This window comes from Haemorhous mexicanus, chromosome 4 (assembly GCF_027477595.1).
Source record: "Haemorhous mexicanus isolate bHaeMex1 chromosome 4, bHaeMex1.pri, whole genome shotgun sequence".
NCBI classification, from domain to species: Eukaryota; Metazoa; Chordata; class Aves; order Passeriformes; family Fringillidae; genus Haemorhous; species Haemorhous mexicanus.
In genome coordinates this window covers 34124094-34150305 of record NC_082344.1, presented here as the reverse complement: position 1 = coordinate 34150305, position 26212 = coordinate 34124094, and the positions used below count along the sequence as shown (strand labels likewise).

Here is a 26212-nt window from a genome sequence, read left to right as displayed (position 1 = left end):
AATAAACTACTTTTAAGCCTTACCACAAGTGATACTAGACATTCAGGATATTTATTTTCCAGGTATCAAACACCTTCAGGAGAGAAGCTGACTTACGGGGAGGTTACTTTCATCAGCTTGGCCCACGGGAAGGGATCTTGGAATCCCCACTGAAAGAGCTGGCACTGGCTTCACATGTGACAGCAGCCTGCCTGGCACAGCACTGCAGCCATTCCAGCATGGCAGACCTGTGCCTTACTGGTGGGAATGCTGCAGGTCCCATCTCCTTCCTATGCCACAAGCAATGAGTCACATCTCTGGGAAGACCAGTGGGAAATTGGATGTACAGGGATCCTGCAATTTACAGAAGTCGTTATGGCTGAGACTAGCTTCCCATAAAACATCTCTATAAGGAGAAATATTCAGTAGCTGATTAATGAATGTGGTTTACCACAAAATGATACTACACAGGCCTACTCTTTTCAATAATAATCCCATAAATAATATTACTAAAAATCCAAGAATTATCCAAAGCACACTGAAGCTGAGTTGTGATCCCAGCGCCTTGCCTGTTGTCTTCCCCTTGGTGTTAAATCAACACAAACACAATTTTTTAAGGGAGTTTCTAGGTGAAGACAGGAGTGAAGGGAAAGGGATGTGCCTGCACTGCACAGAGCCAGGCCCGCTCTTTTAGCCTCAGAAAAACGTGCTAGTATTTCGAAAGCACTTGGATTCTTCCACTCGGGGAAATCCCCCACTGGCAGTCGGGGGCCATCCAGGGGCTGTAGGGCCCGAGTCCGCTGCAGGCCCCCGCTCCCGGCAGGGGAGAGCCAGGGTCAGGAGGGGCTGGGGAGCAGCAGGAGGGGCTGGGGGGCAGCAGGAGGGGCCGGGGGGCAGCAGGAGGACCCCTCCTGGCAGCCCCCAGGGCTGGGCGCTGCCGAGCCGCAGTGGGGCCGGGGGTGCCGGCAGCCCCCAGTTGCTGCCTGCGGCTCCAGCCCGGGGCGAGCCCTGCCAGCATCGCAGGGAGGGGCCGGAGGTGCCAGACACCCCCCGGGGGATGAGGGAGCCGTCAGCCTCGCCCCTTGCTTGGGAACCGGCCCGGCCACATCTCCCGTCCGCTGGCAGCGAAAACTCCAAACGCGGGCAGGGGGTGCCGGGGGGAGCGCGGCAGCTCCGCAGCAGCTGAGCCAGAGGCAGAGCTCACCTCCAGCTCCCCGCGGCCCCTGCCCGGCACAGGAGCTCCTCGGGGTTCTTTGTTCGCCGGGATCTATCCCTCCTCCGTGCTCGCACGGTAATGTTCCTTCCAAAGATTTCCTGCCAAAAGACAATCCCCCTGAGCAAAAGCAGACCGAGAAAGTAGTGACCAATCCTTTCTGGATGGCTGTCACCAGGCTCCTCCCAGCCCCCGCTCCCCCTGCTATTTGCATACAAAAAAATCCAGAAAACTCCCGTTTGCCCCAGCATCTCGCTCAGATTCTCCGTCCCCGCCTGGCAGCAGGAGTCCGGGCTGGGGGACGCTGCCTGCGGCTGAGGTAGCGTCGCGCCGCCCGCCCCGTCACCCCGGCCCCCCGAGCCTTTTGCCAGCCCCCCCTCCACCTCCTCCGCGCCCCAAAATGCAGCGCCGCCTCTGCGCCCTGCTCCTGCTGGCGTCCCAGTGCATGGGCTCGGCCGCCGGGCTCTTCCCCTTCGGGGAGCCCGACTTCTCCTACAAGCGCTCCAACTGCAAGCCCATCCCCGCCCCGATGCTGCTATGCCGGGGCATCGAGTACCAGAGCATGCGGCTGCCCAACCTGCTGGGGCATGAGACGGTGCAGGAGGTGCTGGAGCAGGCGTCCACCTGGATCCCTCTGGTGCAGAAGCAGTGCCACCCCGACACCAGGAAGTTCCTCTGCTCCCTCTTTGCCCCCGTCTGCATCGACGACCTGGACGAGATCATCCAGCCCTGCCACTCGCTGTGCGAGGAGGTGAAGGAGAGCTGCGCCCCGGTGATGTCCGCTTTCGGCTTCCCCTGGCCCGACATGCTCGACTGCAGCCGCTTCCCCAAGGACAACGACCTCTGCATCCCGCTGGCCAGCAGCGATCACATCCTCCCCGTCACCAGGGAAGGTAAGAGGGAGCGGCCCCGGAGCGGCAGCATCTACCCCGATGAGGCGCCCCGACAGCGGGGTCCCTCCGCGGCTTTCCACGGGGAAGGAAGGCGTCTGCCTTCAGCTACAGCCCCGGTGCTCCGGGACGGGGGGACTGGGGAGGTGGCCGCAGACCAGGCTCAGGGAGGCTTTTCCAAGGGGACGGGGGAAACCGCAGGCACCGTCGGGGAGCTGTCATCGGCCTGCGCCCGTCTCCATCCTCAAAGAAGAGGTCTGGGATTCGGCGCTGGAGCCGCGCGGCATCCAGAGGGTCGATCGCCTTGTACAAGAGTCATCGCTGTAGCGCGGAGCTGGGGTGCTCTGTGTCGTGTTTCGACCTCCCTCCCCACTCCCCTTGTACTTTTTTACCCTCTAAAACAAAAACTTTTGATTGAGGCGTGACCTTAAAAGTCCACCGTGACCTCTGTAGCGGGTCTGCCGCAGAATAAGGCGGGACAAAGTACTCGGGCAGCTTCGGGGCTGGGGGGAGAAGGAGCAGGCTCTGGGGTGAAGGGATGGAAAGCTGGCGTTTCCCAAAGGGTTCCCAACGCCACCTGCTGTTCCTTTCTCCCCGAGTCTGACGGGGACTGTTGCTTGCATTTGCAGCACCCAAGGTCTGTGATGCCTGCAAAAACAAAAATGAAGATGATAATGACATCGTGGAAAACCTCTGCAAAAACGACTTTGGTAAGTGGAAGCAGAGCTCCTCTCGCTTGAAACTTGAGAGTCGAGGATCAGGTATAGCTCCCAGTGGAGTCAGTAAGAGATGTGCCTGAATAAAGGCAGGGCTTTGACCATCGGGTCACAAAACACAAAATTCCACCTTGGAGTAAAATGTAGCCCTTTTTATCATTCTTTTCTGTTTACTGTTTTGAAGTAGTGCTCTTTTATGTGGATGTAGAAAGTAAAATGAGGAAAAAAAACCTCAATAGAAAGTAAAATGAGAAAAAAAAAAAAAGAGAATCTTTCATGCAGACTATTGCCTGGGGAGAAGTAGAGCAAAGCTTCATTTAGATGTTTGAGACAGAGCCGCATGACCAATCTCAGTGTATCGTAAGAAAGACTCTCTCTGCAGATTAAGAATGAAGCTCTATATATCATTTGACAGAAAAGGTAATGCACAGACAATTGGGGATATAAACTTAATGGGAAGATCTGGGGTTAGAAGAGGACAAGAAAGCCCCTTCAACGCAGACAACTGAAGGACACATTATCCACACATTAGCATTTCAAGAGCAAAAGGGAATAAGGAGGGGAATCCTTTTACAATAGGTCAGTGTTTAATACCTGGAAACAGATTTGTAGTATCTACAACAATTCAAAAGTCTTTCTTTAAAAAAAGAAAACAAAAACCCACCCAAAACCTGAAACTATGACTGTGGGACATAATTGCTAAAACAATCAATAGTTTTGGCCTGGCAAATTGCACTCAGATAAATCCTCCTAAAGCTAAACATGCCCCACAGCTTCTTACAGAGCCCTGTAACCCCCTCCTAGTTATTTTACCAAATCGAATACAGCTGTTGGACCAATTTGCCCTCCATGGGATCTATTCTTTAAAAAAAAAACAATGCATGTGAAATATCATTTCCTTACAGGTTTGCCTAAAATCCTCTCCAGCCTAATAAATTAAGTGTAGAAGTTTTGAGCTGCAGCAGAGATCAGGTTTCAGATTAGGTCTAGGTACTTGCCTCCCCACCTCCCCTTCAAACACTACTTTCAGGAAAGCTGCCCTCTCCCAGCAAAAAAAAAAAAAAATGGTGCTCTGCTTAGTGTAGCAAACCTGCCCTCTTCTCTGTTGCAAACAGGAGAAAAACTGGGAAAAATATTAATTTAGAAAGGAAGGGAAGAGAGGGGGAGGGGAAAGAGGAGAAAAGAAATCCAAAAAACCTCAACCCTAAGGTTGATTCAAACCGAAATGACTTGCATGCCCTTTGTGGCTTTAGAAATGGAGCCACCTGCTGCCTCTTCTGTCAGCCCTGACAGTTTAATTAGCAATAGAGCACCTCCCTCCCCAGGTCCTCTTTATGTGCACTAATGGGAAAAAAACCTCTCAATCTCTCTCCCTCTCCCCACTTCCCCCTCCCCTCGCTCTATTAGCCTTGAAGATAAAAGTGAAGGAGATTGCCTACATCAATGGGGATACCAAGATCACCCCTGAAACAAAGAGCAAAACCATCTACAAGCTGAATGGGCTGACAGAAAGGGATCTGAGGAAGATAGTGCTCTGGCTCAAAGGTGGCCTCCAGTGTACCTGCGATGAGATGAACGACATCAACGTGCCCTACTTGGTGATGGGGCAGAAGCAAGCCGGGGAGCTGGTGATTACCTCGCTGAAGCGGTGGCAGAAGGGGCAGCGGGCTTTCAAGCGCTTCTCCCGCAGCATCCGCAAACTGCAGTGTTAGTGGCTTCGGCTCTGGCTGTCCTCCAGCAGCCACCCCTGTCCCAAGCTCTCTGGGCCTCCAGCTCCCATCTGCTTTGGCCCCTGTGAGCCTCCAGATGCCGTGGGCATGAGACACAGCTGCCCGAGAGGGGAAGAACCCCTCTGTTTTTGTACATAGGTTAAAATGTAATAAAAAAAAAATAATGACTATTTTTGGGAAGTATTAAAGTATCTCGCTTAAAGCTTGGGGTTTTTTTATGGTTGCAAACGTGACTTTGGTCTGAGGTCTTTCCCTCTTGGTTTTGGTAATGCTGGTTCATTTACATTGCTGCTTCTCTGTGTGCATGCATGTTTGTTGTGGCACAGCAGGAGCCGCAGAGAAAGGCGAGCGCGCGGCTGGCCTGTCACCGCGGGCACGGCGCTTCCGCGGAGGTGACACAGCTTCCCACCCGTACCAACGCCGGAAAGGTCACCTTACCACTCTTGCATGTGATACATAGGCACCAGTAAGAGTATATTAACCATTCTCACTTTTTATTTTCCACAAGTCTGAGCCCTCCTGTCTCAGAAAAAAAAAAAAAAAAAGGAACAAGTTTTGGAGCTGGTTGATCTGAATGCAACTTTTTATTATTATTATTATTATTTTGCAAATTAAACCATCTGTAGCCTAACTGTAATATACCTAGTGGTTATTCTGAAAGAGTTGTAAAATATTGCTTTAATTAACCTTGTAAATACTCCAGATAAATGTTATATTCTTGTATATAAACTTTACATCATAGTTTACTCATCGTCTCTGTCTGTATTCTCTTTAATCCATTTTGGGAGAACTGGGAGAAAGATGTCCAAATGGACTTTGTCGTGGCAAAGCAGAATTTTCATTCCACCCTAAGGGGCCAGTAGAAAAGCACAAGGAAGCCTCTAGTGCTGCAATCAGAAAATCTGTAGTGGACCTCATTTCCCCGAAGATGAGCCCACAAGACACGGGACTGAGGTTCAGTTCAGTCAGCTCACTCTAACATGTGTCTGTTGAGCTCTTGGAGATGAGGCTTCTTTTCTGTGGCTCCTTTGTTCGACTGCCTGCATTTTCTCGTCTTCTCATCGGACTTTCCTGACATGGAATTGCAATGAGACCACTGTCTTAAAAAGTAAATCCATCTTTCCATTTCTTGAAAAAAACATATTAAGGAGAAAAATGTCATTTGCAATTCAGAATAATGATAGAGCAAGGCATTTTTTTGTGTGTATGTACACTCACTATTCTTATTGAGAAAGAAAATAAAAGATACCTAATAGTGTAACTAAATGAATGTTTTTCAGCATTTTTCTTACAAATGTTTTCTGATGAAGAGTATTACCTGAATTTTATCAACTTACCCTGAAAAATAGTCTTGTTTCCCAGTGCTGTTACACATAGAAAATTCTTCGTAGCTTCACTGACAGGATGAGCAGTCCCATATTCCCAAGAGCAACATTTTATGTTAACTCTTCACTGACAGGATACAAATCCAACACTAGACTTTTCTGTAAAATAAAAATCCCATTATTTTCATAATTTTTGTGTTATTTTTCATCATCAGGATCAAAATATGAAAAGGAAAGATCCAGCATGTACATTGTTTCGGAAAAATTAGTTATTTGCCCTCTCCCACAGTCTAATGCATTCACTATACCTGGTACAAACAGTGGTAGAATGCTGACCATGCAAGAAAAGAGCAATCCTCATAAATGTCCTCAAAAGCACAAAATTTTTTTGAAAAATTTAAAAGGAAAAAAAGTAACCAATCACCAAGCAAAATCCGCAATTCAAGCTGGCTCTTAATTATTTTGGGAAATGGTACCTGTATTTAAAGGCCAATACCTTGCTGAAATGTCATTAAAACCTTTCTTCTGAATGCACCTGACTTACCAGGAAACAGATTTGACTCTTTTCATCTAATTATTTTAACACCAGCACTCTGTCCATCATCTTACAGAGCTTTTTGCATTCAGGTGTTTTATCACTCTACCCATTCTGCTCAGCATGTGATGTAATGCCTGTACCTGAACAGCCCTGGGTTTAGAGGGAACAAGCTCACAGATACAAAGGAGCTGTGTAAAGATGAACCTGCAGAAAACAGGCATGTGTGCCCCACAGAGGAAAGCACTTTGAAGAGGAGGTTGTTGCAATGCAGTCACTGAGGACTGAAAATGAGCAGCCAGGACTGTTGCACACAGCCTGCCTTAGAGATACTAAGTTGTCCTACAGCAGCCATAAAATTATCTTAATTGGGCTGTCCTAGAAGGCAGCAGTACTGATGCTGATGAGGACAGACAGGTCACAAGTTACTCACTCTGGGGTCATGTTAAGGCCAAGATCATATAAGAGACTTTTGCCAAATTCCTTAAATGTATAAAGACATACCACCTACGATCAAAAGTGCCCTGTCTTAAAGAAAAACCTCATACCACATTCCCCTTCACAACACAAACAGTTACACCAGCAAAATCCTGTTCATATCAGGACAAATTCAGGAGAAGGAGAACAAACTTTACTGGCAAACATTCAATTTTGCTAGTAAAATCAGCATCCTGGATTAAGAGCACCCTGCCATACAGATGCCCTACGGATAAAGCCTTCTGCACGTGGCCCTTGGCTGAATCACTGGGACTGTCCACTCTCAAGGTGAATTGACAGGGGTAGGATTGCCTTTCAGATAAACAGGATTTAGGCAAATGTGAAAAGTAATGGGATTCACCTTTTCACAAAGTTCCATCACCTTGTTCTAACAGTATTGTATTTAAAGATGGGTCGTATCTGCCTCACCAAGATGTGTCAGTGTTTGTTGTACAGCTTCTGGTGGTGTAAATGCCAGACATTGCAAACTATTCAACTGAAAATTAGGATTTTAAAGCCACAGCCTGAGGAAACTTCACTTCTCAGATACTGGCAAAGAAGTAAACACATACATTTTTACTCTTACTTGCTCAAAAATAACTGAAAATCTTTGACTGTGCCAGGAAAATAGTGAGCCAAACATGTAACAAAAATTATCAGAGCCCGTTACTTCTCATAATTGTGTAACATATACTTCAGAGTAACTTTATTACTTGGTATGGTCCACTCCTAACAAAGTTTTTTTTTTGCAATTGATGAAAAAAGGCAACCCACTGCTGCATTTTTCAGACACTTTTTGTCTTTTTCTAAATAAAACAACGTTTTTATGCGGCCAATTATGTAGCTTCCATTGTATTTGCTTTCATAAAAACTATAAAAGCAGCTGACTACAATGGATTAGTTTAAGAACAATAATAATGACACTTGACATTTATACAGAATTTTCCACTTAGTTCCTCAGACTGCCTTCACAAAAATAGGCATTAATATCCTTTTGCAGATCAGGAAAATGAGGCACAGAGAAGTGAAATAACTCATTCAAAACCACCCAGCAAGTCTTTTACAGTCAAGAAAAACAGAGTATTTTTTTCTCCAAGTTTTATGCTCTAATCACTAGACCACAGCAATCAGAATGATGTATAATCAAGGCAGCACTTAGGTTATAATTTGAAAGCATAACAGCAACCAAGTCTCCCTCCAACTTCTTCCCCTTAAGTGTGCAAAAAAAAATGTCTGCCTAAATTCAAATTTAAAACCCATCAGCAATATTCCTCAGTATTTTCCTTTCTTTCTTCTTGATAGTTCTCTTTATCCTTAAACTATTTCTTAATCCTTTGTTTCCTCCCTCACTTCTCATTCACTTCAGACACTCACAGAAAAGCCACCCAGCCCCTCTCTTACCCTCTCATACAGACACTTTTGCCCTCAGAATGGTATATTAAAGAACTTGTGCAGTATTAGTACACACAAGCCACAAAAATCCTAATTACTGGCTCAAGACTTAAAAAGACCGGTGCAGAAAATCCAGTAGGAGACATGTAAATTTAATTAATGATTTTCTCTGAGGACACAAGGGCAGTTAGCTGCCACAAGGAGCATCACAGACACATGTTGGTCAGCTCAGGCCACTATACCTATTCTGCAGCAGGAGAACATAAAGATATTTAAGGAATATGTGAGCAAGAATTAAGAATAAATAGGTAGAACACCCATTCCCTTGGTGACCAGGTCTCCTGCACATCTCCCTGTTGTTATAACCCATTGTTCTCCAATCTTGGGCCATGAAGCGCCTCTCTCAACCCTCTTTCAGATGTCTCTACCTCTCTTCAGCTATCAAGGGTATCACCCAGGAGCAGAGCCACCAAGATGCAGGAAAGTACCACCACATTGTCCCCTAGGTGCCTGCTGGGACAAGAGCCAGGAGAGCAGCTCAGCTTTGGCTGCTTTGGCAGACCACTGCCATCCCCACCAAACCTACCAGCTCTGACAGCCTTTGTCACGTAGCCACAGTTGGCAGTGCCACGGGAAGGGCGATGGATTGATTGCTACCAGAGCAGTAGGCAGCCTTCCTTAGGCTGGGCAGCCAGGCTTTTGTTATTGGAGCCAGAAGTTCTTATTTCTAGGCTTCAGAGACCTGCCTGTATGATTTATCTAGAAGTTGCTTTCTTATCAGCAGATGTAGTTTTAGCACAGCCTGACTGTCTGGTGAAACAACCACAGGAATGGATCTTGTTTGCCTCTGTACGAAGAGGAGAGTGCAAGATATTCACATCACAGGAATCCAAGACCCCAAGCTCTCTTGCAAACATAAATTAGCCCCCACTATATCCCTTTGGGGTGAGTTTAATAGTGTAACATTTTCCAAATGCATCAACTGCTTTCAGGGTGAGCCATGGGCTCCTAAATCACCTAGATGCCTTGGAAAATATTAGCAACTATCCCCTACTGGAGTTAAAGCCAGTTGGCCAGGGTCAGCCAGCAAGCCTGTCACCCAGCCAGGAGGAACACCTCAGCAATCAGCCAGCCAGCCCATTGCTCTCACAACTGATCAAAATAACCAACCAACACAGAAAGCTGCACTGTGCAGCAGCTGATGGAGCAAATTTCAAAACCAATCACCACACACAGAGCGCAGCTATCCAGCCAGAAGGACAAGTCAGAGGTATGCTCAGTGCCTTACAGGACAGACACAAGAAAGTACCTTCAAAGACTCACAATAAGGCAGTACTATTAATGCAGCTCTTTCAAAATCCAGATGCTGCAGATCATCCTTTTGGAGTAATTTTCAGACCACAAAATGATGCTAGAGCTATGGAGAATTTTCTGCTTGGACACAACAGATTGCCATTAGAGGCACAGCCAAAACTAGCAGCAACTGGCAGATTTAGGACTGATCTAAGAAGGTAGCAGAAATGCTAATTTAAGGACACTTTCAGCTTTCCAGATCTTTGTTTTCAGAGCTTAACCCTGACAGTCTTCATTAGACATAAAACTTTCCATATGGAACTGCTATGGAAGGACAATTAAAAAGTTTTCCAGTGATACCTGTTTTTATCAGGCAAGAGATAACTAATCCTTCCCTGGCAATTTCCCTGCATTGTTAGTTAAATTCAAATCCCTAACATTGTCTAATTGCCTTTTTTGTTATGTGACTCTGTGGCCACACACCATAGGGAGCCCAGGCTGGTTACCCACTGAGACAGGTGCTTTAGTGGCTGCAGGGCTCACATCATTAGGCACACACAGAGCTATTAATCATTTCAGTTTACTCTGAGGCACAAACCTGAATTAAGCCAGGCCACTTTCCTAAGAAAAAACAATAACTTAATTGTAACAGGTAAGGCAAAAGCGTTTTGAGAGGTAGAATTTCAGGAACCATGATCCCCCCCCTCCCCCCACCCCCCAAAAAAAAAGAATCAGGAAAGACAAGAAAATTCACCATATTTAAGAATTAGGAAGCTTAATCATTTGTTTACAGCAAGGGAAGAAAAATAATTCTAAGATAATCTATTCGCCACACACAGCCTGTTACCTTCAGATGCTGAATTCCTTGATATGGGAAAAGTTGTCACATTTACATTCTGTGATCTGCAGCACTGCAATCATCCCAGTGATATGAATGGCGGGTTGTTTGGGGTTTTTTTCACACAATGGGGAGTTTTAAATAGAGATGGATTTTCAAAAGCATCAACTAAAGCACAAGTTCAAAGATTCCAAAAGTATTCTTAGGTTTTGTTTTTTACAGTAACTTACACAACAGAAGGAGGAAAAAAAATAACTTTGTTGGAAACAACGTAAGAAGGCATTTTAAATCCTGTTAGATGCCTACAGATGCTTATCTGTTTCATGAGGTACCCACATATATTTCAAAATCTGGCTGCAAGACATCCTTAGAGAGTTTAATGCACCTGGGGCACCCAGGGATTTTGGAAATGCGACCTAGACTGCTGAAAATATTAGCAAGTAGTGGTATTATAATCTATCCGACACATGTGAAATGATAAATTTGTCTTTACTCTTTGGTTTCAACATTTGACTAGAATATGATACTCACTCGAAGAGCTGAAATAAGACATCTTCGCTTCCCCACAGAAACAGACTTTGTGAATTCATAAGGTACCTCTGGAATTCTAAAGCTAGCTCTGCCTTCACAAGAAAACACTGCATGGAAATCAGTCCTCGATTCAGAACTGAGCTTTAGAAACCTTGCTAGGAAAATTAGCATCCTTCTCAACTTTGTACTGCTACATTAAGTAGATGAAAAATAAAAGATTTGAATTAAATACTTCTGTCTACGACAAATACAGCTGAAAGCTACGTTAACTGTGGGGACTTGCCTTGCAACTGCTGCAACTCACTAGTCCATAGCAAGGAGTAGTATAAAAGTCAGAAGTATAGTTAGAGTACACAGAATCACAGAATGTTTTGAGTTGGAAGGGACCCACAAGGATCATCAAGTCTGACTCTTAAGTGAATGGCTCATACAGGAATGAGACAGTGAACTTGGCATTATGAGCACCATGTCCTCACCAGCTGAGCTGATCTCAAAATGGATGAAAGAGATGCATTTCCTCGCATGAGAACCTCAAGAGGATCACCAGAGACATCTAGGACGTGGATTACAATACAGCACAACTATACTGGTAACATGCCACAACCTACCTTAGGGTGAAGTTCACCCAGCAGAAATGACACTTATTGTTTGCATATTGTATCCAAATGTGAGCTGCTCCATAGAGCAGCCATTTCCTGCCCCCCACTGCCAACTGCGTGCTCCCACCATCTTCCTGGATCACACAAGGCAGACAGTGTGTGGGCTCAGCTCTTTTGCCCAGCCCCAGGTGAGCCCTGAATGAAAACAGCTGGATACCATGAGTGGTATCTCCTTGTGATGAGTTTGGCAGCTGAGCAGGGGACCTGCCTGGTTCCATCTCCATGTCTGCATGGGGACCAAGCCACACAGGGAGGTCACATGAAGTGCACCTCAAAAACAGGCCCTCAGCCCGGACATTTGCAAAGAAACAAGTGTATTGAGCAGGCTCAGTCCTGATTTGCTGCTGTGGCTTGCTCAGCACCAGTTGGTGAGAGCAGCTAAAGCATTTGCAGTATCAACTTCATCTCGGTATATCCTGTCTCTGGAGCACATTACAGGGTCCCACAGGGACCTTCCTTTCATGCCCAGGAGCCAAGGCTGGGGTGCTGTTCCAGCCCTTGAGCTCCCACAAGCCAGAAGAGCAGCAGGCAGGAGATGCCAGTCAAATTACTATCTGCAGGGAAGGGCTCAGCACACCTGAGTCTTGGAGATGAAAAATACAGCTTTTCAGTCTTATGGTAGTCTTGATAAGGCTGAGCACCTCGAGGCCCAGGCTTGCAGCATTTGCCAGCTGAATTCTCCTCCTGCTGATCTGTCTCTCACACTCATTCTATCTTTGATCCTCTCAAGGAAAAAAAGGATCTAGAAGAATTTGTGGAAAACTTTACACACAGCAGTACTCAAAAAAAGAGATAAGAAGGAGGTGCTGGTGAATACTGTAATGGCATAATCTACTTCAGTGGGAGATTCTCGTCTGGCTGATGCATTTCATTTCTGACACACTATTGAAAGGATAGTGTAAAGACAGAGGTTAAAAAAAAAAAAAGAGGGCAAAATTTGCCAGAGAATTTGGTACCCACACATATTCTAGGTGAACTTAATGAAGTGTGAAATGATGGCCTAGAGCTGGTCCTAGGAAAATAAGCAGTAAAATTCCATATACATTAATAGAAACAGAGGTAGCAGCATTGGCTATTTTGAAGTCTGACTGTTCAACAGCAAGAGAATCTATTTTCTAATTTTCATGGTATGTATAAGTCAAGGACAGCAAGGATTCAGAAGAGCCACTCCTGCTCAAACTCTAAGTAGAAGAGAAGCATTGAGTAGATTTAATGGAGCCCTGCTGAAGCCCCTGCTATAATATAGCTGATAGCTAAAATGCAACAGCTCACTAAGTCTGAATAAAACATGTATTTATATACAACTGCAAGAGCAAAAGCTATTAGGAAGAAAAAACATCAACCCTGATTGTAATTGTGTGGGCATATAACGAGGTGGAGAAGTAACTGTGGTCAGGATAAAGTCATTCTCATAGTATAGTGTCAGGCAACTGGCTAAGTGCAAAGCTGCCTGAAGTTCAGTGAAGTCAGCCTGGTGACATGTGGAGCAGATGCTGAAAGCCTGACAGCTGGAAATGTTGGAAGCACTTGTCATCAAAAGGTGGCAGGAAGCTTATGTCAGTTGGAAAAGAGCCTGGATGCTTGTTGCTAGGGCAGCAGAGAGGGTTTTGACAGATAAAAGTGTTGGTGAGCAACGACTAGAGATAAGAGTGCAGATCCCTGGGAAGGCAGAGGAGGGCTGGTTCTTCACGTTTATCTTTGGTGATAGGGATACAAAAGGTCGCCGCTGCAAACCCCCAATCTGGGGCGAGGCCTTGCATGGTCCTCAAGTCATCCGCCACTGGCTTAACCCTAGAAGGGAATTGTTAGTGTGAATTTCATGCTCATTCTCAGCGTTATGGTATAAATGCTACAGCTAGCAGGGAGGCAGCCGATAGGAAAGAAAGCAAAGGGTGTGGGGAAGAAAATCTTCGTCTTTGGGAAGAGTTAGATTTGTTAGACTTGACCTTGAGAACCTGAATGACTAAAGTTATGTCCGTGCCTGGCAAAGCGCCTTCTCTGTATTTTACTTTCCTCTAGACGCATTCAGGGTAAAGCAACAAAGACATAGCAGACCTGTCCTCAAGTAAATCTTCTTTAGTCCTATAAAAAATAGAGGAGAAAAAAGACCCAAAAGTTCTTTATTGGGCTAGCTAAATCACAAGTATGGTAAAGAACAGGAAGAAAACCCAAGGTCTATCAAAAAATGCACAGTCTTCAGAAAGACTGAAAAATAAAACCTTGTTAGTTCCTGGTTTCAGTCCAGATCCAGTAAAAAAACTAAAAAACAACAAAAAATAGAAATCCTTTTGTAAGTTTTTTTAAACAAGCTTTCCCAGCTGTACAATATTGCTCAGAGATTTTCCAGAGCAAAAGCCTCTTCAAAAAATATTATAAAGTTACAGTATTGATAGCAATTTCAGATAAATGGAACACCCAAGGTCTTTGTCAATTTTCACACTATAAGAAGTTTCATTAATCAAGTACAGCTGGCTGAACATTTTTTTCATTATATGGTTTATTGGTTTGGATGACTGAAATAAATTTGGGAAATTCGCCTAGTGCTGTTTCCCTTTCGTTTCCAAGGTTGGCAGTGGACATTTTTGAAACTATATATTCCAGTTTTGGTAACAGATTTGCACACTGTCATTAGCTGTACTCACTCATGCATGCCCAAAGAGATAAGTGAGACGAGATGGCAAACACTTGTCCAGGCTGTGGGAGACCCTGGTTCAAGCCTGTCCTCTCTGCCCCTCTGTGTTCCACATCTCAGTTCACATTGAGAGCTTAACCAGTAACCAGAGAATTTGGTAACTACACATTGAAATGGGGGGGTATGCTCCAAATTATATAAAATTATAGAATACATTAGCTGTGCTACTCACTTTGCACAGCAGTGAGAGGACATGAAGTAGAAGGATCGGAGCCCTACTCTGATCCTTAGTTGCTCTCTTGCCTCTGCAGATGATGTGTGCTATGGTCCCACATCAGACTCACAAACAGAGAAGATTCAGCACAAAAAACCTGACCCACAAATTCTGATTTACTTTCTTGATCCATTTGGATTATTTTTTAAATCTAGATATCCTAGGAAGGAGACAGAGCTACACCTCAGAATACTTTATTTCCAGCATTAAGACTTTCATCCAAGTGTTAGGCAAACATTTTAGTAAAAGGTTTGAAGCCGTTTGGAGTCTTGAATTTAAGTTGTTAACATCCCAGGTAAATTGCCCTACTCACTCAAACAGCAGATAAAATGGGAGAGCTGGGACTACTTCCCTCTCATGTTTATGATCCAATCCTTACCTTTTATTAAATGTACATGAAAACCAAATGAAACAGTTTGCCAGGTGTTAAAAAATGTTTCTATAATCTCAAATCAATCTTTGTGCTGTGCTAACAATTCTGAAGAAATTAAGTTTCCATTCAGTCCATAACATTTTCTTTGCAGCTCAGCTGCCAAAATACTTTAAACCCAGCAACTATTTGCACAGCCCTATAAATTAGGCTTACTAAAGGAAACAATTAGCAAGACTGCAGCTTACAGGAATTTCAATTGGTACTGCTACAGTGCATTGTTTAAGTAATTAGAAAATTATTCCAACTATTGTAAGTATTTGCAACTCAAATCTGGTGTACATAGATGCTGTCCTATTAATAATGGAAGCTATAAAAAGCTTGAAAAGCTAGTCTGCAGAGGAGGTCACATGCTCATTATTAGTCTAACCAGTATATGCTTCTCATTGTTGCTGAATAGCAATATTAAAATAAAAGAGGAGCATACAGGGAAATGTGCTCCTGTGCTGCTAAATTTGGGAGAAATCTAAAGATATAGATGTGTCGCTTACTCCATTCAAGTTTAAAGAGATGAGGATATGGATAAAGACATGAACATAATAATTATTAAAGTTAAGGTGTACCACTGAACTAGAGTTCTGTACTAAATACTTGACAGAGCTATAAAATCAGTAGTGAGACATCATGAAACCAAAATGAGTTTCCAAATGAATGTCTATTTCCAAATGGAAGCAGCATCAATCATCAATGAGATGCTTTAACCACAGTTTAATACTCTCTAATATCTTGAAATGTAATTAATCTGCTAAAAGACAGCAATACTTCCAATAATGATGAGCAGCCTTAAAAAATCCTGCACCTCTGATTTAGCTAGGAAGCTCTAGAGATGGGCTAGCAGCCAGATGTTTATAAACTCTTTTCAGGTTACAGTTTAGTTACGGTTACAGAGTTAGACAATGTGCTCTCATTTAGCCCTCCAACTGACTAGCTGAACCATTATCTGTCCCTACACTGGGCATTTGCACCCCGCTGGCTGCCACTGTCCAATGCCAAGTCATCTATTTCCCCGCCACTGCTCGGCTGAGGCTGCTCCATTCATCCCCTAGACAGCCTCCTTTCAGGGGAGCATTACAGGCTCAACAGACCTCTTTGTTGGAGTTCTATTTACACCACCATTTTTTGTTACTCGGATTGTGAAAGGAAACAACAGGAGATGGAGAGGAGACGGACTGCTAACACAGTGGACCAGAAGTCATCACCCCCAGCTCTTTGAAGTGATATGCACAGTAAATAGGGAAACTATACCAATATGTGAAATAACCTGGTGGTCTAAGTGCAGTTCCCAATAGACATGTGGATCTATATCTATGAGAAGTCAGCATCATAATCAGCAATAACTGGCAACCTTCCCCACTATTTACAAAGAGCTGCAGTGTAATTATTCACCCAGCTCCCATTGATTATAATGGGATTTGGCTGGAGAAATCCCCATGTAGCTCTTTGAAAATTTGGGAGCTTTAGGGCAGTTGCTGCTCCAAGGTGTAAAACCTTATACACACAGATGGAATGTGCTCCCTTCTGAACACAGCTAAAAGGCAGCAGTAAGCGCTATGAGCCCTTGACTTGATTACTGCTGTCTGCAAGCTGTTGGGAGACAGAAATGCACCTCCCTGCAGCAGGACAGCACAATGACCACGTGCCTCCGGGGCAAAGGAGTGCTGGAGCACTTGCCAGACTTTGAAGATGTGTTTAATTCCCTTTGACTTCCACACACTAAAGCACGCACATGACTGCTTGGTGGCATGGATTTCAGCATGTGACCCGGGACGTAAGGCTTACTGCAGTGCTCCAGAGGCCTCACAGCAGCTTCACTTGTCAGGTTTTATTTGGGGGAAGCTGCTGTGCACACACACCAGGCTGCTCAGCAGCTGCCTCCCGGGTGAGCCAAGGGCTGGCTGCTCCTTGCCTGCGCCACGAAGGCTTTTGCAGTCACATTGCTCCACTCTTGGCTTCAGCAGGAGCAACGCTGCGTTTCAGTGAGTGATGGCAGCACCAGGGCTTTATACGCTGAGGTGACAGACACAGAGTGTGGAACAACCAGCTGAGCAGGCATAAAGGGCTTGCAGAACTAACTCTGTGCCTTTCGGACAGATCTCCTACACCAGATAGCAGCTCTGTTAAGGGTACGTGTGTATCACTCATTTCCTTGCCAAACTTTGGCTTAAATACACCTGTTATCCCCCTGCCCTGTTATCTTCATTATTTAGTGCAGCACCTTATCATCCAGCTTCTGCTTCCTCCCTCCTGCTCTTTCCTGATCTTCCCTGAATGGCAGCTCTGTGCCTCTGGTTAGCAGATTTTAAGTTTGCAAGGCCATGGTACCCTGGTCCACTGGCCCTTCCAGCACTCTCCACTACCATCTTCCAATCCAGTGGTGCCTTAGGGAAAAAAACACCACCAGAGGCAAAGTTAATGTTACTTCTCTGTGACAACCATCTCCTATTTCTGCAGTGGGAGAGGGGCCTAATAGTGGTGGTGTGGAAGATATGTCTGCATGTGCTGCACTTACCACGGCCTACAACCACAGTCTTCCACAATATTTTACTGGTGCACAGATCCTGGGGTTCTGAGATGATAAATATCTCACCTGCCTTCATTTTATAAAATGCATATTTTTGGATTTCCTTTTTCAAACAACAACAACAACAAAATGAAGTAGAGAAGCCTTGTATCTAAAAATTAAAAATTACTAAGAGAAAGTATGCTGTTAGTACAGAAAATTTTCTCTTCCTAAACCAGTCACATCTTTGGGGAAACAAGGGATTGGTCCTTAAATTTGCACTATTTGAAGTAAAGAGGCTTGCTTCACTAACTTTTGCAGATTTGAGGAGAAAACACATTTTAATGTCCAGCTTTTTGGCAGATTAATTTACCATTTTTTGTCTGGTGTGTTTTGCCGCTTTTTAAGAACACCTTCACAAGCTAAAAGTGTTCTTCTTTTATCTGACAGTATCCAGAAACTGGACATAAAATAGACAATGTACAGACCAGTGTGTTTGTCTGCATGTTTCAGTGCATAGAAATTTGCACTTTTAACTAGTGCAAATGACAACTAAAAGCAATAGCCTTTCCATTTTTGCAAAAAAAAGGTCCCATTTTTGCATTTTATGGGGTAGTTAGAAAAACAAAATTTTATTGCCTGTAGAGGGGACCAATTTTTAGTAATTTGAGATTATAGTGAAACCAGCTGATCATCTTGTTTTATCTGTATTGCTTTATTCTTTGATCATAAATGTACACAATGAATATTTTGATGCTATTTTTTTTTTTTTGGTAAATTGTATGCATCATGAGATAAAAAATATACTGGTTACTATTATTTTCCCAATAGGTTTTCCTTTCCAGTACAGTATTATTTTGTAGTAATCACACTGAGAATTTGCCAAAGTTATCTGACAGACCCAGCCTAGAGCTTCAGCAATTCTGACATTCCTGCAAAAGTTCCAAGAACAAAAACAATCTATTTTTTTTCTTCCTAGGAGCCCCAGAATCCAGCCTAGTCAGTCAGAAAAAGTTGTTCTCTTGCTAGAGCAAGACTTTGAAGCATATCAAGTTTATGAGAACAGAGACAAATCCAGAAAAGCATTCTTTAGGGAAAAGCTCAGAGAATAAAATTTAAAGTGTTTGTTGTGTTCTGTTGATTGGTGGGTTACAGATAACTTAAGGGGCTGCCTGGTCATCAAGAGGTTGGGATGGAAAAACAGAGCCCCCGATGTTAATTGCACACCATTTAAATTTGGCTTAGGCTATCTTACACAGCTCCTTGCTTTTGATTAGATTTCTGCCAAGTGCTCAGACTCTCTTGTTGGGTAAGTGCTACAAAGGTACAGCATGCACAGACTGAACTTGGATGCTGTTGGTTTATGCAGAAGCATTCCTCTATCACCCAGTCCCATTCTGGCTGCCTACTCCTGCTTGTTAAAACACTATAGAAAGAAAGGGGAAAAGTAGGATAACAACATACAACTTTTCACTTAAAAATTTCTGTTTTGTCAGAGGTAAATTCTCTCTAGACCTCCATTTTTTAAAAAGAGATTCTGCTGTTGCATTTTAAAGAGCACTTAGAGATATAAACCAACTACTATTATAACAGAAAAACATCTAATGGTTTAAGATTATTGCCAAGATTTTGATGCATATTCTGGGTTAAATGCTCAGTATGGAAACTATACAATGAAACAGCATTACGCTATGACATGCAACCTGCTGCATTGAAATATATTCATATTTTAAAAGTATCTACTTCTTGGAAAATATCTAGGACAAGTTCACCATGCCACAGTAATTAGGGACTTGTAAATTGTGGCCATCTCTTCAAGATCCTCAATAATGGATTCAGAAGGGGTCAGAAGACCACGGACCACCACCATTTTAGTGTTCTATAAAACAAATTAAGAAAAAACATTAAAAATAAGATTAAAAAATTAAGTCATTACATGGCAACAGCAAACAATAATAAAGTTCAATTTGCTGCTGCCTTGGAAGGCTTTGAGGAGGCTGCTCAAGAGACCTCTCAGGCTGCTTCCCCAGAGCTGCTCACCAGGCACATGAAGCAAACCCAGCAGGAAGAGTGATAAATACACGTCCTCCCTCATGTTTAGAGCAGAGAGAGGAGAGGCTAGCAGAGGTGGTTTGAGCTGCACTGGGTCACATGGAGCAGGGGGCAGCCTTGCCCACTCTTGATGCCAGGCTGCCAGCACTGCCACTGAGATGCTGCAGGCTTGGGTGGGCGCCTGGCAGTGGCACCTTCCTTCCCACCCTCTGCAGGGGGTGTGACTGCCCCATGGCTGTGGCATGGTCCTGGAGGGCAGAGGGGGGCAGAGGGTGGCTGGAGAGAGGCTGGTGGTGCCAGGAGGTTTGGGGCAGCTGTGGTGGAGTGTCTGGCTGCAGCCGTGTGTGTGCAGGTGCATGGCTCAGAGGTGGTGCTGGCTCTGTGATGAGAAGCCCCTCTTTCAGCTCTGGTGTTCCACAGGCTGAGAGGGAGCACAGGTCTTGGGGGAGGCCAGATGCACCCCAGGCATCTGCAAGAGGAGGCAAGCCTGCACCTCTAAAGGAAAACCCAGTGCTCCTGCTCCTAAAGAGTTACTTGTGCTTCTCTGCTCACTGGCTCGCCATCCTTCCTAGCCAGCCCAGCAGGACTGGCCACTCTCTTATCAGCTCAGTCCTGGGAACCAAGCCCGTCTGTAGCCATGATATTTTCTGAAAAATCCTTTCCTTAGGATTTTTCCTCCTGAGAAGCTGAGAGGCCTCAGGAACAAACTGTAAACAATTCTTATCTGCTGCTGAGGAATGCACCAGGTGGATCCGTGATTGGTCTCATCTGGTTGTTTCTAATTAATGGCCAATCACAGTCCAGCTGTCCAGACCGTCTCGGTCAGAGACAAAACTTTGTTATTCATTCCTTTTCTATTCTTAGCTTAGCCTTCTGATTAAATCCTTTCTTCTATTCTTTTAGTATAGTTTTAATATAATATATATCATAAAATAATAAATCAAGACTTCTGAAACATGGAGTCAACATTCTCATCTCTTCCTTCATCCTGGGACTCCTGTGACCACCGTCACACCTGTCAGGCGCTTCTCTGCCTCTGTGCATTTTTCCCTTACTCTTGGAGAATGGAGACATCAAGAGACTTTCAACTATTTCCTGACCTAATGCACCTTTCACAGAGTTTTACAGCAGCAGGCAAGGGTGAGGTGGTAGCTCTCTGTACAACTCTTTATCATTCATCATTACAACTGTAACAGTATCAAGAAGCCCAGGCACAATTTTTGGGTAACGTTAATTCACACCTCATCAGCGAGTACTTTTTACCCAGCCACCAGAAGAGAGGCCCTGACTGCACAAATGGTATCTAGTCTTTATCTGAGTCTGCTGCTGATGGACACTGTGTTTACAGGAGGTTTAGCATTTACAGCAAATACTTTTTTGCCAGGTCAGTTTGCCACTTCTGAGTGGACACTGGTGAGGGCAGGTCATGCACATGGCCATACATTCACTGATCATTGCACACTGAGGTTACAGATCCCTGCTGCATCTGGGGATCCATTCTTTTCCTGGAGGCCAAATAAAATTTTCACTGTCACATCTAAATTCTGGCACAGATAGAAGAAAAGATGTCATTATCAGAAGGTGTAGGGTTAAAAAAAAAAAACCCTCACAAAAAAAAAAGCAAAAACCCAAAAATCCACAACAAAGCAACAGACTACATAAACAACAAAAAAAAAGCCAGTATTTTCTATAACTTCCTCACTTTTATAAGCTGGAAAGGAGTATACAATACCATAAAATACTAGTAAATGATCTGCTTTGACATACAACTACAGCTATCAAGACCCAGTTAATTGGGTTAACTCTCTACTGGGCTAAATCCTAGCTTGCTACAGAGTCAAATTATGGTGTGCAATGTTGAGTAAACTGGGACCTAAACTATCCCCAGCAATTTCCAATTTGATTGCACAGTGACAACAGACATCAGATTCAATTAGCAAGACATGAATGCATTTTCAGAATCTGCAAGTTTTTTATCACTTGCTAGCTGGTAAACAAATAAATTATGCAGTGTGAATTGAAACACATCTCTTCTTGGAGCTATATAATGTAATTGTTGTAATTTAATTCAGCTCTAATGAGATTAGAGTTTGCGGATGTGTAATCCAGTATTTTTGTAAAGATACATTACCATACATTTGAACTACAAAAGCAAGTCTGCTTTATCATATTTGCTGACTTGTCAACACCTTTACTTGACTCTGCAAAAGTTTAGCGAGTGTTTTCTTTACCCTTGTTCCCTCAATTTGATCCTCATGACCTTCAAAGGACATGAGATCAGGAGCTTCTTGCCTTACACTTTTTCTGACAGAAACAGCAAAAAGAGCTGAGAAAGCAGAATGGCAGATGGACACCCGCATGGCTTTGGAGTTCCTGCTAGGTGAAGTTGTATCTTTCAATACTTAAATCCTTCTAAGAGTGTACATCTCTCCCCATGTGAGTGGTGACTTGGATTCCCTGTTTCTCCCTTAGATGAGTAGAAAGTGCCATGCAGTCCTTTAAGGCGGATGGTAAAAGGGCAGCATATCCCTCAGTACTCAGGAGCAAAACTCAAGGGCACATCACCCAGAGGGCTAAGGTATATAAAGCAAAAAAACCGTAAAGGGGCACACTTCAATCCTTATTAACCGTAACAGCCACCCCACATACAGACATTTCAACTGAAAAAAACCAAACCAAAAAAAAAAAAAAAAAAAAACAACAAAAAATGTAAAAAATAAGAAAAATTTATCCCCTTCAGCTTTATATTTTCTATAGAAAATTTAAAGACATTTAGAGAATTGGAAGATTTGGGAGGAAAAACAAGAACCAAACACCATCTTTGATAATTACCTTCTCTGAGAGATCTCAGTTTGCAACCAGAAGTACTATCTTGAGACTTCATTGAGTACTCCAACTCAACTTTTCAGTCTCTGTGTGAGCTATACCATGGGCTTTATAGTGTACCTGTACAGTTGCTGGATTAGAGCATCTGAAAGATCAGACCCAGACCTTTTTGATTAAGCCTTGAAGACACTTTGTTTAAACCTCAGCTTGCTAATTTTATTGCAAGTGATTTTGCCCCCGTGTATTGAAGGGGTGAAAGAGAATTTGCTGCCAAAGAAGGCCTGGAAAGGCAGTGAAATACCCATCCATGAAGATTTTAATAATTCAGCTGGACTCAGCCCTGATATCCTTACTCTGTTTTGTGCTGGTCCAGATAACTGCCAAGGTCCCTTTTGGTGAAAGTCTCTAGGTTTTGGTGTAGATCTCTAGAATACCCCATCATCCCAGCTGGTCAGTCACTTGGAAGGAATTGCATTACCACTATTCCTGAGGTACTGCAAGCTCCTAAGCACTTTCCATGCAAGAGGGGCAGAGGGAACTTAGCAGCATGTCCAGTAACTCAGGGGACAAAGGGGGTGGTAGGGGTGAGGGGAAGAAACCCCTCATCTGGCTGTAGTTCAACATGAAGTTATAGTATTTGAGTGCATTTCAGGAAAGTGATTTGTTATCAGCAGAGGAACAATGGAAGCAAGGTAATTTACATATTGCTCGCAAATATTTTGATAATCAAATTATATGTTTATGGCAATACCCCTGAAACATTTAACATTTTGTTCACAGATATTTAATAAGGAATTTTCTTTTCTCGAAAAACTGTACTGGAGTTTCTATTACGTCAGTTTAATCAGTTCCTTAGAAAAACAAAATAGGGGGTGGCTTTACAGTGATCATTATGGAGATTGCTGCTGCAGTACAATGTTTTCCTTAAGGTGCAATGGATGTAATGCTTCCTGTCCTTGAGAGTGCAACATAAAGCAATTATGCTTCTGCCATTATCTTAAGACCTGCTTCTCCGGGGGTCAGGTGGGAGAGGGTGGAGAGGAAAGCTCGTTACCTCCCTGTTTCCACCTCACCTTTTCCTAGTTCCTTAATTACTTATCACCTTAATCGCCATCTCCGGCGCCGGGCTTGCCGGTGCGCTCCCCATAAGGGGGCAGCCTTGGTTGTATCCTGAGGGACGCCACGGGCTGCTCCGAGATGCTGCCGGCCGGGCAGGGGTGATGCGATGTCCCGCGGTGCCCGCATGAAGCTGGGAAAGGACACGTTCAGCTCCGGTGCCCGTACCCACTGCAGCGCTGCAACACCTAAGCTCAGCACCCATCATCTCACCACTTCCTTCCAAATGGAAAAAAGCGTGGCTGCTCTGGCACTTTTTCCTCTGAAGAAGGGATGGGAAAGAGCCACGTGCTTAAAACCCATATCCAGATTTCTGTAAAGTCAAATGTTTTGATTGGATGCAAACTTTGGCTAACATGAGATAATAACTAATAGCAACAAAGAATGGAGACAGTGCATGTCAGTCTCTTCAGCTTGATTTCAGGTTGCAGTTGAGGTGCAGTCAGTGCACACACAGATCTGTAAGCCAGGAGTTGCTGCTGACTCCTGAAATGTAGGCTCAGAAGACACCGGGTCAGAGGGAAATTAACATCCAGGTTAATTTGAGTCAAGCTCAGATGAAGAACAAGATTCTTAACTAGAAGAACATGAGACTCTGATCTAACACAGAAGTTTAGTCAGACTTAGATATGAAAAGAGACTGATTTATAGGTCTAAGACAATCCCCTCCTTCCTTAGGGGCTCAAGGAAACTTTTATTAACTCTAGAAGGAAGAGAAATACTCCTTACACTTCTCACTATGTATAGAAGGAAGCAGAAACAGGGCTTTAAGCCCTCTTCTGAGTTTACTTTGGATATTGCAGCCTTGCCTGTTGCCCAGATTGTGCTTGTTCAATGGAAACAAAGCCTCTGTTGGTCCTACAATGTAAATGGCTTGTCAGAAAGAGCCGGTTTGGAGCTGTCTTGCTTAAGACAATATCCTTCTCAGGTTACAGGTGGGAGTCACAACACAGTCCTCAGGGGTTACATCTAGCAAGACGACCAAGCCTCTGTGGAAAGCAGCAAGCCGTGGTTTTTAGTCAGGTAGAGAACAGCTTTTATATAGGAAGAAAAAAATGAATTGCCAGAGAAAGCCTGGGGGGTTCTAAAAATTATGCACTTGTTCCCTTGGCATTATCCTCCTCAGCAGTATTTAAAGTTAAGTATGTGTGCTACAGAGAATCAACCACTGTCAAAAACAAATGCCTAAAGCCTACAATTCTTACAGTTCTATTACTTGTGTAACTCGGTCTTCAGCAAATGAAGCTTCATTCCCACCCTTTAGTTTACAGGGGCCAGTCACACCAACAAGGTGACATAAGCAGTACAGGAAAAAAATACATTTTTAAATTTTCATCTAATTTAGGGAGGATCCCATATGACTATAACCATACAACACTTTAATAAGATTTTGTGATGGTTTTTGTAACGCATTTAGAAACAAACAAAATATCTGCACCAGAAACATGTTGGGGCCTCAATATCCAGTGCGTAGCTGCGTGGGAACATCAAAGGCCCCTTCTTCAGTAAAAGGGGAACTGAAGCAGAGCCTCTTTTAGTAAAAATAGCATCACCAGAAGCTGAAGTTCACTTTACACTGAGTTTTTGCAGTTCTGCTTCACGGTCTGCTTAGCTGGGAGAGTAATGTCTTCTCACACCTACCATCTATCTGTGTATGAAGTTGCTTTACAATAGTGAACACTGGTCACCATGGGTCTCTGCCAGTAGAGGGTTTATTGCATTTATTCCATGTCAGATAATTTAGGAATCATCAAAACAGCTTCCAAGTTTGTGTGTTAAGTAGTAACTGCCCTAATTTTCATATCCAGATACTTTTGTATAAATTTCTAACACACTGTTGATCTCTTTGCATGAGCTTTCTTTCTTTAAAAGCATGTCATAAAGCAATGCTAAAGTTAAAAATTTCTACCTGAAAGTAACTGCCAAAATCTGGTCCCTATATTTCAAAAACTAGCAAATAGGACAAACAGTAAGAAACAAAGTTGGATGATTAATGAGATAAATGAAAAATAACTAGCATACATTTTTGTATCAGATAAGAAAGCCTTCTGATTCAGGAGCAGAAAATGTAATGCTGGCTGTATTTAGGATTTAAACAGCTTGGTTAATGCATACAGGAAATTGTCTATTTGAGATGAAAACAAACAGAAAAAAAAATCTACTGCTCCCCTAAGCTCAGGCAGGTCTAGACTTCTGCATTGCTGTTCTTGCAGGTGGCAATTATTATTCTTGCATTCATGTGCATATAGCTTTAGTTTGATTTGGTGAGAAACATTGAAATAAGTCAAAATTTGAAAAACAACCACATACTCATTAAAAACAGCCCTCTGCTTCTGCTTGCTTACAGGTTTTTTTACTTGCCACCCAGCCTTTGCCTACTTGTTTTTTGCCTGTGTGGCTCCCACACAGGTTACACAGCAGAGTGTCTCACACTGGAAGAGAAGACACCAAACACCTTCCTCTGCCCAGAATAACATTTGCTTCTTTAGGAGCAAAACAAAAGGCAAATCAGATGATGAGGTAGAACATGCTATTTTCAGTGGCAGGGGTTAACCTAGGGCTCCCTTTATCTGATCAAAAACTGCTTTCTTCTCTATTTGCTGTTCCAAGAGCCCCAACAAAGCAAGTAGCCAGCCCTCCACTGCATAGCGTGGCTTGGTAGACAGCATCAGCTGGCAAAACTTTCTGTCTGAGTCTGAGGTCATGGGGGGTCTTTGCACATATACACATCCCTACTCTGGACAGTCATACCATTCTCAGACATAGCAAGAGCCCAGAGAGAATTTCACAGCCCTGTTAGTAGA

General features: G+C 43.7%; 1 protein-coding gene across 1 annotated transcript; it reads left to right on the top strand.

Moving 5' to 3' along the window:
- Positions 1-1473: 1473 nt before the first annotated feature.
- On the top strand, positions 1474-5274 carry SFRP2 (secreted frizzled related protein 2). Its single transcript, XM_059844419.1, has 3 exons — positions 1474-2085; positions 2712-2792; positions 4206-5274. The coding sequence occupies exons 1-3, from the start codon at positions 1593-1595 to the stop codon at positions 4508-4510; spliced, it is 879 nt and encodes a 292-aa protein (XP_059700402.1). The 5' UTR covers positions 1474-1592; the 3' UTR covers positions 4511-5274.
- The last annotated feature ends 20938 nt before the right edge of the window (positions 5275-26212 follow it).

Bases quoted from the DNA above. Each gene is read 5' to 3' on its own strand.
- SFRP2 (XM_059844419.1), top strand. From the start codon at position 1,593: ATGCAGCGCCGCCTCTGCGCCCTGCTCCTGCTGGCGTCCCAGTGCATG. The intron at 2,086-2,711 runs GTAAGAGGGAGC...TTGCATTTGCAG, and splicing joins CCTCCCCGTCACCAGGGAAG to CACCCAAGGTCTGTGATGCC. The intron at 2,793-4,205 runs GTAAGTGGAAGC...TCGCTCTATTAG, and splicing joins CCTCTGCAAAAACGACTTTG to CCTTGAAGATAAAAGTGAAG.